General features: G+C 31.9%; 1 protein-coding gene across 1 annotated transcript; it reads left to right on the top strand.

Annotated features, from left to right (window-relative positions):
- The first annotated feature begins 10,705 nt into the window (after positions 1 to 10,705).
- On the top strand, positions 10,706 to 13,010 carry LOC108818212 (trihelix transcription factor GT-2). The gene is made up of 2 exons (XM_018591111.2): positions 10,706 to 11,128; positions 11,372 to 13,010. Exons 1-2 carry the CDS (start codon positions 10,899 to 10,901, stop codon positions 12,849 to 12,851), a joined length of 1,710 nt encoding a protein of 569 aa, XP_018446613.1. The 5' UTR covers positions 10,706 to 10,898; the 3' UTR covers positions 12,852 to 13,010.
- The last annotated feature ends 803 nt before the right edge of the window (positions 13,011 to 13,813 follow it).

Here is a 13,813-nt window from a genome sequence, read left to right as displayed (position 1 = left end):
AGCCAAGCTTACGTTCTTCCCAGATTACTGTGAGACGATTTTGAAGAAGGTTTGATCGATATTGTTTCGAGGTTATGTAAATGCAAGGAGATTCGTCTCCGTTGATCAAACCCATCAACAGAGCCGCCGTTCACAGAATCTGCTCCGGACAAGTCAACCTCAAATGGTTTTCCGAATCAATCCGTTCATGAGCTATGCCGTTTCTGGACCTCTCCTAGGGTTTGCTCGAGCTCCAATCCGCACTTAAAGGATGCGACTCTAAATTGATTTCAGTCTTTGTGAAAAGCTTTGGGTTTTTGATTCGTATCAGTTACGAACAGAAAGGTGGGGATTGGAATTTTAATTTGACTGAGAATCATTCGTTTGTAAGGCTATGTGATACACATAACCGTTCCTGATCATAGCAAGATTAAGAAAAAAATATATTCATTGATTATTTAGTAATGGCCGACATTGTTGATTTTATTAACATTATTTTGATGCTTCTTCTCCTCGTTGTTGTTGCTTTGCAGATTCTTTCATGCAGAGTGGAGACGCAGCGGAGCTTCGTCCCCAAGTATCACCCTTTGTGATGCGTACTCGGCGATTGGGATGGTGGGACTATGTAAATTTCTAGAGCACTTCGTGAATTTTGTAATATTACGTATCCCATTTGCAGATTCATCCCCGTCTTTATTTATGAGGGAGTTAGTCTCATCAATGGCTTCTCTTTGTTGCTCATGCCTTCTTGAAGCACTGCCAGTATTCAGATTGCTTATGAATAGAAATTTCAGCTGCATTGTCAAGACACTAGTGGATGCTTACATTGTGGTTGCTAGAGACTTGGTTGGAACTAGATTGATATGTTGTGCTAATTGTGTCATGACTTCATTTTGATCTTTGTGCTCTTTTCTGACATGTATTCATTTATTTAACGCCAAGAGAAGATCATTTTTGAATCCTCATGCGTGTTGGCAAGAGACGTACTCATTGCTACCTATGATTTCGCTGAGATGTGTCGTTTTACAAATGACATTAACTTGCATCTTAGTGCATTATAGGACTGGAGCTTTCATCACTGTGAGCAAAGGGAAAATATTATTTCTCAGGAAATTGCTGCAAGTGTAACATCTGATCATAGGTATCACTCCTACCTGCTTGGGGTGGTCCCAACTGGCTGTTGCAGATGATTGTGAATGAAGCATACAATTAAGTGATGGGTGTTTCTATTTTATCTACAGCTTTTCCTTCTTTAGTGGGTGTCTACTGATATCTCCACCATCTTGAACTCTGTTTTTCTATTTGGCTCTGTTGCCCTTTGTTTTAGTCTTGAACACATGACCATTATGGTCGACACACTTGTGATTCTGGTTTCATATATGGAACAAATTCATCAGTGTTAAAAAAAAGAAGATCAATTTTTTGGTAAGCACATGAAACTCAATAACTCATGCCTACAGCTTGCATTTGGGGGTTTTGAAGATGGATCAACCATCCATGTGTTTGATACTCCAATAATATATAAATCGTTATAAAATGTATTAACTCTAATCGTTATAATATATTATCATACCTTTTTATAAGGTATTATAAAAGAAGCTGTAAAAGTATGATGTTCTTTAATATGCAAAGAAATGGTGGAAAGTTTGTTAATTTGGTGATTAATAAACTCTTATAAATAGATTTTTAAACCTTGTATATTAATTTATTAACACTTATAAATAGCTTATAAGTTCTTGTAAAATAGTTTTATAAGCCCTTTTAAATAGTTTTATAAACTTTGATAAATAGTTATATAAATATTTATATACGTTTTATAAACTTTATAGATGATTGATACAAGGTTTTACAAACTCTTATACAATTTATAAATGGTTCATAAATGGTTTTGTAAACTCTTATAAAATGGCTCTTATAAACTCTTATAAGCTCTTATACAATTGCCTAGGTATCTGACAAACAAAATGGCTTGAAATTAATTAGTAACAGTAAATGTATTTCGACCCTTAGCGCTCAGATCCGAAACTCTCAGCTGCTTCTCTCCAATGCCGCTGCTTCTCTCCAATGCCACTGCTTCCAGACGTCCTGTGATGGTTCTTGACTCTGAACCCATTATCCGCGACATGGCTGCGTTACCAAGCTCAGCAGCTTCATTACGACAGCGCCACCATGATCATGAGGCTCAAGGCTACTATTCAATCTTTTGAAGGGCATATGAATTCTGTTACTGAGAAGAGTGCTAAATATGCTCAGATTGCTTATGAGGAAGTGCCCAAGAGTCTTTACTGCCTTGGTGTTCATCTCACTACTGAGTGGTTTCAGAACTCTGAGTTACAAGAGAAGCTTATAAATATATTTATAGACCTTGTAAATTAGTTTATGAATACTTATAAATAAATGTATAAACTCTTATAAATAGCTTATAAGTTCTTGTAAATAGTTTTATAAAACCTTTTAAATAATTTTATAAACCTTTATAAATAGCTATATAAATATTAATATGTGTTTTATAAACTTTATAGATGGTTGATACAAGGTTTTATAAGCTCTATAAATGGTTCATGAATGGTTTTATAAACCTTTATAAATAGTTATATAAATATTTATACGGTTTTAGAAACCTTTATAATTTTTTTATAAACTCTTCAAAACCTATTAAAATCTTTTATAAATCCTTACAAATCTTATATAAACTTATATAAACCCTTTATAAACTTTATAAACCCTTATAAATTCTGTATAAAATATTTATAAACACCTGTAAGTGATTTTTTAAACCCTTTATATATTCTTATAAACCATTATAAACATTTTAAACATTTTGTGATGACTTGAAAACAAAACTTATGGAAGCTATAAAGCAGTTTCAAGATATTCTTGTTGTGAGATCAGAGGTTAGATTTGTAGTATTTGACTTTCTGACATTAGAGAGTGCCTAATTGAGAGTTCACATTTTTGTTACATTAATATTTTTATAAGTTTATAAGTTATTTTTATAAGGTTATATTAATATTTTAAAGACTTCTAAATCATGTATAAGAGTTCATAAATATTTATAAATCATTTATTAGAGTTTAGAATTCAGTTATAATCATTTATAAATCATTTTATAAAGGTTTATAAATTAGTTATAAACATTTAGAAAGTAAGGGTTCTTCTGGCTTTCCTTCGACTCTATATAAATATTAAGACAAGGGTTCTTAAGTAAGTGATGTTACAAAGCATGTACCCAAAGCAATCAAAAGGGGTTTGGTGTTAAACCAATTTACATTATATTATATGCCCTGAAAATGAAACAAACTCTCCTGGTTTAGCTCCAGCAGGTGGTGACAATGGTTCCACCACTGAGTGGTCGTCATTTGAAGCACAAAGAACCTGTAGCAAAGAAACCATTAACAAAAAAGAAATGCAAGTGTGAAAAGCTTACAACATTTTGATCGTTGATTAACTGGATTGATGCAGATAGAAGAAAGTCTTAGCATCCATATCCTGACATTACATCTCATAGCTTTTCAGGTTTGACATATGTGATGAGCGCAACAAGCAGGTTCTTCGTCATCATAACAAATCAACCAAGGAACAAAAGAAAAGTAAGCTTTTAAGTTTCAAGAACCTGACAATGGTATCTATTGATAAACCAAAACTATATGCATACAACCAAAGATTCTTTTATTTATTAGTAACTTAAGACATCACTATACCATAGTATTCTTACACAGCACCTACCCAAACATACAAATAAAGCGACATATCCATAAGCACTTCAAATTTACAAAGCTTTATACAAAGAAGAGTATACACAAACATACACATACCAATACATATGACCTTGATTTATAAGGGGTTATAATTTCTAAAAATGCAGTGTCCACCATTGGAAAAAAACTTTCTTTTAACCAGAACTATTCAAATGACAAGCCTATATCAACCTTCTTTGATTTTGGAGAACAAAAGGAATCAAATCCAAAAATTACTAGAAACCCAGATTTATAAGGGGTTATAATTTTTCAAAAACTCAATGTTCATTATAGAAACTCTTTCTCTTAGATCGATCTGTTCAAATACAAGTGTAAACCAACTTTCTTTGATTTTCTTATAACATAAAGACCAAAATAAAAAAAAAATTACTTGAAACAAACAATAAAAATACACAATTAGAAATATACAGACTGGGAATCTTGTAGAGGAGCTGACATGTTTGAGGCTTTGAATCTCAATTCTCCCGAACAGACGTGATTGAGTTGCTGGCTACGTGAGAGAGAGACGATTTCATCGCCGGATGATTACGCGAGGAGCTAATTGTGAGAAATAAGACACTCGATCTCGTCGCCGACGGATACTCATGAGAGAGAAGACGATGGTTAGAGAAAATAAGGTAAGGCTAATTTAGTCTTTTACCTATTAATGAATGTGGTATTTTTGAAAATGTCATCTGATTAGTGGTATAATTGAATTGTGGTACCAAGAAAAGTGTATATGTGAAATTTCCCCTATAAAAATATATAGTCATAACCGTATTTACAGTCATACTTTGTGTTAAATTGAGGAGAATACAAATCAGCAATCTTCCTACGTGATTGACAAAAGATTGAAAATCTTTTATTTATTACAGCCGAATCAAAGACATGATTAAGCTTAAAAATGACATAATTAGCGTAGGAAGATTGTATAAATCATGTGGGTTGTCACGCAAGTAACTCGTGATAGAGAATTCATATTGATAATTTGATTTGATAATATCTCTTATTAAAGTTTTTCAATGGATGATTTGATTTGATGATATGAAGCCATTAAGATTTATAATGATTTTATATTATGATTTTAAGTTACCAAAAAAAGATAAAACATAAAATTTAGGAAATATAAAATAATACATGAAATTAGTATTTAGCAGTTTCGTAAAGATAAACCCTATACAAAGTCTAGGATACGGGTAATACATATGATAATACATATGTTACAAAAAAGATTAAACATTTTATCTAGGAAACTGTTTTTTAAAGATAAACCAACTTTTATTTAGCAAACAACTCGTTTGATTATAATTTATATTTGATAATATCTCTCAAATAATACATGAAATTAGTATTTCGCAAAAAAGAGTCGTCATTTTATTTAGGAAAGATAAAATAATATATGAAATTGGTATTTAGCAGTTTTTTAAAGATAAATCCTAAACAAAGTCTAGAATGCGTGTAATACGTATAAAAAACCAAATTTTATTTATATTAAGGTAATGCGTATGTTACAAAAAGATAAAACATTTTATTTAGGAAGTATTTAGCAGTTTTTTTAAGATATTAGATAATATCTCTCAAATATCTGTGATTTAGGAATTAGTATATTGAGTACTACATGTAATTTACCAATATATGAAAATATCACATGAAAAAAAATATTACATGAAAAAATAATGATGCTAGATAGATACGGGTGAAACAAAATGTTAAGATAATTCGTCCAAAATGTCCATATAATTCGTCCGTATGAAACAAAGTGTAGGATAGATACCATAGTATTTTAAATAATTATGAAACATATAATATACGATTAAAATCTCTGTGATTTTCGGATGAGTAAATCGAATGCATTTGATTAATAATCAGTAGTAGCACATGGTAAATAATAATGGGAAAATATTAATTGTAGGTATTATTTCTTAGGTTAGTCAATTAGGAAAAAGCTTAGACTATATTAGTTAAGTTATAATTTAATGACCAATGGCATCTATTGTAATTACTCTAGTTAACTAAGGGTCTTTTAAAATATGTTGTGAGAAAATATGTGGTGATGACACATAGGAAATGACACTATTGTAAATCACACATGAACTAAAGGTTATTTATTTCTAATGCTCCTAAAATAATATATAAGGGATTTTACTTTTGCTCTCTTATTTTCATCCCTATTAACAAATCTCTAATGATTATGACTTATGAGCTTGATATCTTAGCCACGATTTTATTATTTTCTTGTTCGAGATATAAAGGGACGCTGGACACTCTAGCAAATTTCCCAAGAAAAAAAAGACATCCATAGACCATGTTGAGTATAACTAAAGTAAATTACTAACTATCTTGTATTGTCTTACTAAAAATGATCTGATCTTTTTTTTCTTCTTGCAATCTAAAGTAGGTTATATAATCGATTAAGACATAATTAGCTCTTTTGCCGTCCTATTTAACGCGTTACTGTTTTGTTCACAATTGTATTTGTCATTTTGTTTCTTTACATGGTTTCATTTCAAAGTCGTTTTTGGCATCATTTTATTTGTAGTTGATGTTCTCGACTTTGCTATTACACGTGATGATGACATGTATCTACAGTTTCGTTGTTTGCCATTTAAGTATCAACTTTACTATTTGTTTTCTGTTCAATTTATGTAAGTTATTTTAAATTATGTGGAAAAGTAACCAAAACCCATAAACAAAAACTTGAACAATTTCGAGTGGAACTAGCTTCAGTTTGTTTTCGAAATTTCATAAAAAAAAAACCATAAAATTAAGCAAAAAAGTCAAATCGAATTCGGAAATTAGATAGCCCATCACGCATCAATAAGGCCCTCATCTCACAATATTTTTGAAGTACATAGGTATATTTGAAATAGAATCGAAAGTAGCGTTTTAGGCCCCAATCTCAAAGCTTTTTGATATGTGAAGGCCCAAAACTTAAAACCATTCTCCTGGCCTATGTTATACCCAGCAAACGTAGTGGGAACATATGTACAACTAACTACAAGTGCCAGATGTTCAGGATAATTGACCTAAGAAAAGAATGACATGGTAAATTAAAGTGCTATCTATAAGAAAATCAATAAAAATAACAATGGGTCCCTCTAATATTTTTTTTGCTATTGTAGCTTACGTTTTTTATTTGGGTCAAGCCAAGCAAGGTTACGGTAAGATCAAAATATGTCAATTATTCCAATTATTATAATTGACAATGATCTGGCTGATAACGATGGATGGTAACGAACTTGGCATATTGCATGACAAATGAGGTTGACCATCTTAATATATAAATATTGTACAATTCTTTTTTTTTACAAACTTTAGGACTTGAATATTCATAGTAAAAAAAGTAAATTTTTTTTCTTTTTGGTAATCTAAAAAGAAAAGTATTTGTTACCAACTTATATATAAATGAAAAATGAAACCAAACTAATCATCACTGGAGTTATTTTCTGTACAAATATATATATATATATATATAGCTAATTATCCAGGAGCCACGGAATTATTTTCTCGACGTTATATAATTGCCAAATGGAAAAAGTGGTTTCGCTATATTAAGAATTTTAAAAAAAAATTCTTTTTGTTGCTCTCACATGGTTTGTTGGGAAAAAAAGGTAATTCATTTCGGACGGAAGAAAAAGGCTTGAGAATTCCACGTAAGCGGAATAATAATCCTACGTTGTAAATAACGCATCGAGAAAATGTTACACGTGCCGGCTAAATCAACCATTGTACGAGTTAGACAGATTGTACAGTCCTTAATATGACACGTCATACTATTTTAACGGCTCATGATTCCGCGCGTAAGGTTGGTATCGCCGCGCAACGTATCGATTTTGGGTGATCCTATAAAATTATAACATTAGACTTTTTAAAAAACATTAATGGATCATAATACAAATACTTTGCCGTATAGAAATTAAAATGTATATACCGAAAAGATAGCAGAAAATGGCAACACTTAATTTGTTGTGTCAAATCGATTGTGCAAAAGGAGAGTACACGTAGTCTTTATGGAACGATTAGAACTATTGGTACCATCTTTTACCAGAAAAAAAACTATTGGTACCATCCTCGAAAAACAGGAGGTGATCGGTGATATTTAATGAAAACAATTTTGTCTTAGTCATCACCCATTTCGGTGATATATATAATGAATTTTATGAAATATTATACCATGAAAGTTAACCCTAATATAATTTTTCTATTGTTAATAATGTATCTTACGTACGGTAAAATAACGATCACATTATTCACTACTCTCGTTGGTTAAATTTCCTATATTTCCAATGTACTCTCAATTATATTTTTGTGTATATATAAAGTATAATCGGCGTATTGTATACATACGTAGAAAGGGATCAAGTTGGGGTTCACTTTACAGAGCCATACGTAGTGGAAATACATCTGAATCCAGCTCATTGTAACCACTGCTTTTATTTTATTTATCCCTTGTCGATTTAAAAGAAAATTAATAATCGGAATATAAAATATAATTTCTGAAATAAAATCATTTTAGTATGAGTAAATAAAATGATTAATTAACCAAATACAAAAAAAGAGAGGAGGGAAATGCGGAATAAAGAGGGTGAGTTTGGTGTTTCGGACAACAAACAAACTGACAGTAAGATTGTCCATTCTCCTATTAATGTTTTGTTATACTTAAACAAAACATCTCCATAACTATAATGTGATTGCTTTCCTAAATGTTTCGTTTTCATGGTTATACATACAAAAGTACGGCCATAACTATACAAATGCCAAAACTATGATATCACAATTGCAATGTAGAATTTCAGAAATTCTTCTAACTATATTTTCTGAGAATAAACTGAAAAACATGAAGTAGATGGAAATATATATAGAAATAAAACACATAAATTATCTCGAGCCTGTCAATACCAACAAATAGTTAGTTACACAGTTTTAGTAAGTTCGTCGATTTTTGCCAAAAAATCAATTTGAAAACGCAGAAATAATTCAAGATATTACGTTTGCGTAAGTTCTTCACTGTACTTTAGAAAAAAAAAAAAGTTCTTCACTGTAAAAGCGTGTACAGCCTAAAATTGACAAGTGGAAATTAGGGTTGATTGTTTTTCCATTTATGGTGGAGGTTAACATGTAATCAATCTGTTTCATAATAAATGTCATTCTAACATTTTTACATGTTATACAAAAAAATGTTAATTTACAATTTCAATATAAATTATACTTATTTTCAGTTAAAAAATTATTTGTAAACAGCATTTATTTTATAAATAGTTTTATTTATTTCAAATACTATTAGTCAGAAAAATGTAATTAATAACAAATTACATATATTTACGTCAATTTCTTAATATGTGTGTAAAATACCAAAATAACACTTATTTAGAACCGAAAAGAATATATATATATATATTTACATTATTCAGTTTGATTTAAAACAGGTTGATCATCACTGAATGACATGAAAAATACAAGAACAAAAATGAATTAAAAAGTGAAATTATTATCAGTGGTTGCGGAAGAAACAACAAAATATTTACGTAAAAATATATTATTGGGCACCGGATATTTCAATACCATTAAATAAGGTAGGTCATAAGCTAACTAAATCATGTCTCTACTTGCTTTTTCTCATAAATGCGTTGATATCCGCCTAATAACCATATACTATAACTTAGACATTTATCTAACTCCACGTCTAATTTAATACCGTAATTTGATGTTACATCAAAACTTCCACATTTATTAATTACACCCATATCGCTTTTCTACCACAAATCGTCCATAAAATTCATAAAAATGCAATGTTTCGCCATTTATATTTAAGAAAAAAATAGCATAATAAATATAGACGGTGCACAATGACGTGGGGTTTATTGTCTACATAAACTACTTGCATGATTAGATAAGAGAGGTCAACATTTGGGGGTAAAAAGGTAAATTACAGTCGGTGACGTGAATAATTTGCGGTTTGATCCAGCGGCGGTGAGAAGCTAATCTGGGTCCACGCTACACGAATATTATCCCTATCGTCTCTATCTGCAGCTGTTCTTTTTTTTTTTTATAAGAGTTAAACCCGGATCACTATTGGAACCAGACCTAATCACCGGGGAAATCGCAAGCCCGCGGATGGACTCCTTCTCTTGGGCATTCAAATGGGTCCTAAAATATGGATTCATATCCGTGTTAGGTGAACAGAACAATGTGACTTAATTTCGCATAGCATGAGGATCGAACCTGAAACGTATTAGCGTCCCAGACCCGTCCACTGCCACTTGACCACAAGGTCCGTTCTATCTGCAGCTGTTCTTGCTGATTATCTTTGATTATTTTTTTCCATTTATATAATAATTTAAACGAAAAGCATCCATTATGATATCAATCATTTAAAACACTAATGTAATAATATTCTTAGGCTTCTCCACAGCTCACAATCTTATAATATTATTTCAAAGCGAATCATCATTTTGATTGTTTATCTAGCTATTTACCATGAATAACCAATTATAAAATTTTCTCTAATGTATGTGTAAACAGAGAGAAAAATTCACAGGTCACAAGTGGCTAAGTGGGACAGTAGTTTAATACCGTCCAATTATACATACACGTTAAAATACGTTTTATATAATTATAAAAATATGTGAATCGATGTTGAGCAATTATTTCTAGTATTAGATAATAATTTTGATGTTTGCAAATTTCATTTTAGCAGTTCATACATAATTCACTTCAAACTTTAGAACTTTTTTAACTAGTCTGGTACTACAATCCATGTCGAGAGTTTCTGAAAAATTAATTGTCTAAAAGTCTGACCAAGCAATCATTAAGCAAATGTTACAATGAACCATACACCTTTATGAGATAAAATATACAAAATGAAATTATTTTTTGGTACCAAAATTTTCTAGTAAGCAATGAGAAGATTCCCAAATTTAAAAAGACAGAAGGAAAGCGAAACAAGTTCTCCTTTTAAGTCCCACTCCTCTTTGTGTGAAATAGAAGAAAAAATTATATATACAAAAAAATATCACGTACAAAAGATGTATTATATTTATAAGATTAGATAAATCGTCCATCCCACCCAATTAAATACCCCTATGATAAAATCACAATAGAAAAAAGAACAGAAAATACAGCCACAACCTTCGTCTTCTCTTACAAACTTTCATTGACGAGATCCAAACTAAAGTTTTAAGTATGTCTGGAAACTCTTTAGGACTGTTAGATAGCTCCGGTGGCGGCGTAGGCGGTTCAGCCGAGGAGGAGAAAGATATGAAGATGGAGGAAACCAACGAAGTAGGCGGTGGAGGAGGAGGAAGCCGGTGGCCAAGACCGGAGACCTTAGCTCTCTTGAGAATACGTTCGGAGATGGATAAATCCTTTCGTGACTCTACTCTCAAAGCTCCTTTATGGGAAGAAATCTCCAGGTTTTCTTATATATTTATGTTACATGCATATTTAGTATTTACTATTGAAAAACATAATAAATTCTATTGAAATCTCCTTTGGTGACTCTACTCTCACAGTTCCTTTATGGTAATTTCGTTTGAATTTTATTATACGTCTAGCTAATTATATCTTTCTACAAATTTACATCGTAAATATCTTAGAACAAATAAGATATTTTTTTTTTTGCTTCTTAAGTGTTCTATCGTTTGATAAATAATTAGGAAAATGATGGAGCTTGGTTACAAGAGAAGTGCAAAGAAGTGCAAGGAGAAGTTCGAGAACGTGTACAAATACCACAAACGTACAAAAGAAGGTCGAACCGGTAAATCTGAAGGCAAAACTTACCGGTTCTTCGAAGAGTTAGAAGCTTTCGAGTCGCAACCCGCAAAATCTCCTGCAGCGACCACGACCACGATCGCAACCACTCCTTTGATACCGTGGATCAGCTCTACCACTCCATCAACCGAAAAGACTTCTTCACCGTTGAAACATCAACAGCATCATCAGGTTAGTGTGAAACCCATCGCCACAAGCCCTACCTTCCTCACCAAGCAACCGTCTTCTACAACACCTTTCCCTTTTTATAGCAACAACCATACAACTACACTTGATACTGGTCATAAACCAACTTCGAATGACTTGGTAAACAATGTTTCGTCGCTGAACCTTTTCTCGAGCTCAACCTCTTCATCTACTGCATCTGACGAGGAAGATGATCAAGAAAAGAGATCGAGAAAGAAGAGGAAATACTGGAAAGGATTGTTTACCAAGTTGACAAAAGAGTTGATGGAGAAACAAGAGAAGATGCAAAAAAGGTTCTTGGAATCTTTGGAGAATCGAGAGAAAGAGAGAATTTCAAGAGAGGAAGCTTGGAGAGTCCAAGAGGTAGCGAGGATCAGTAGAGAATACGAAACACTAGTCAATGAGAGGTCTAATGCCGCAGCTAAAGACGCTGCAATCATATCATTCTTACACAAGATCTCTGGAGGACAACAACAACAACAACCACAGCAGCAACCGCAGCAGAATCATAAAGTACCTCAAAGGAAACAATATCAAAGTGAACAACATTCAATAACATTTGAGAGTAAAGAGCCAAGGCCAGTTCTATTAGAGACAACAATGAAGATGGGGAACCATTCATTATCTCCTAGTTCTTCAAGATGGCCTAAGACCGAGGTCGAAGCCTTGATAAGGATAAGGAAGAATCTTGAAGCTAACTATCAAGAAAACGGTACTAAGGGGCCATTATGGGAAGAGATATCTGCAGGGATGAGAAGGTTGGGATACAATAGAAGCGCAAAACGATGCAAAGAGAAGTGGGAGAACATTAACAAATACTTCAAGAAAGTCAAAGAGAGCAACAAGAAACGACCCCTTGATTCCAAGACTTGCCCTTATTTTCACCAGCTTGAAGCTTTGTACAATGAAAGGAACAAAAGTGGTGCATTGCCAATGTTGCCTTTAATGGTGACACCACAGAGACAGTTGCTTCTTCCACAAGAAACGCAAACTGAGTTTGAGACTGATCACAGAGACAGAGCTGGTAACAAAGAAGGTGAAGAGGAAGGAGAGAGTGAAGAAGATGACTACGAAGATGAAGAAGAAGAAGGAGAAGGAGACAACGAGACAAGTGAGTTCGAGATTGTGTTGAACAAAACATCTTCACCAATGGACATAAACAATAATCTTTTCACCTAAGTGGTTTTTATAATCTTTACCTTTATATATACTTTTCTGTTAAACGGCACAATGCGTTGAAGAAAAATAAAACATACACAACAAATGTAAGTAAATGGCTTTTATTTTTAGTTTTATATTGTTCCTTTTCGTGGTATCTAATAAAATAAAATTTATATATATTTCACTAAATGTAGATATATAGATTACCATGTATATCTTTACTATAGAGCCACAAGATTCAATGGTATCAACTGATGAATTTCGAATACTTATTGGCTCAATAGGTAGGGAAAAGCCAAGGGTAATCAAACATCTATATCCATGGCTACCCGACAGAGCTAATAAAATTTTGGACCTACGAATTAAAATTGGATCGTCGTTTTCATCATTCTACCTTCTTTGAAATTTATCTCGATCGAATTTTCCCCATTAAAAATTTTGAGTATGTGAATTTACCTTAAATCATCTGAGGAAACGTATTTTCCCTGTGCTAGATGGCGATGGTGCGTTTCTTTCTGTAATATGTGCCTACATACCACGAGGTGGACCCAACAAATACACATTATATTCGAATTAGTACAGTGTTTTCTTTTGACAACGAATTAGTACAGTGTTTTATTTCTAAGAAAATACTACATCATATTTGTAATATTTTAAGTATAGTTAAAAGATTTGTCCAATCAAAATGATAACTTAAAAGGAAAATGAATAAGGAAAAAGACATGAAGGTAAATGAAGTGCATAAGTTTTCTGAATGGTGTGTATATATATATATATATATTACTCAATGAGTAACTAATATATTTATGCTTTAAAAAAGTTGAAATATAGTATAATATATATCAGTTTAAAAATTTTGGAGTATATCAGATGCATTTTTTACAAGTTGATAATTATGATATTTAATATAATATTATTCCTTTTGATTATAGGCAAAAAATTATTGTTATATGAGATTTATATATTATTTTATTAGTTTT

This window comes from Raphanus sativus, chromosome 7 (assembly GCF_000801105.2).
Source record: "Raphanus sativus cultivar WK10039 chromosome 7, ASM80110v3, whole genome shotgun sequence".
Taxonomy (NCBI): Eukaryota; Viridiplantae; Streptophyta; class Magnoliopsida; order Brassicales; family Brassicaceae; genus Raphanus; species Raphanus sativus.
The sequence above is the reverse complement of the archived record's forward strand: the minus strand, read 5'-3'. Positions and strand labels throughout refer to the sequence as shown.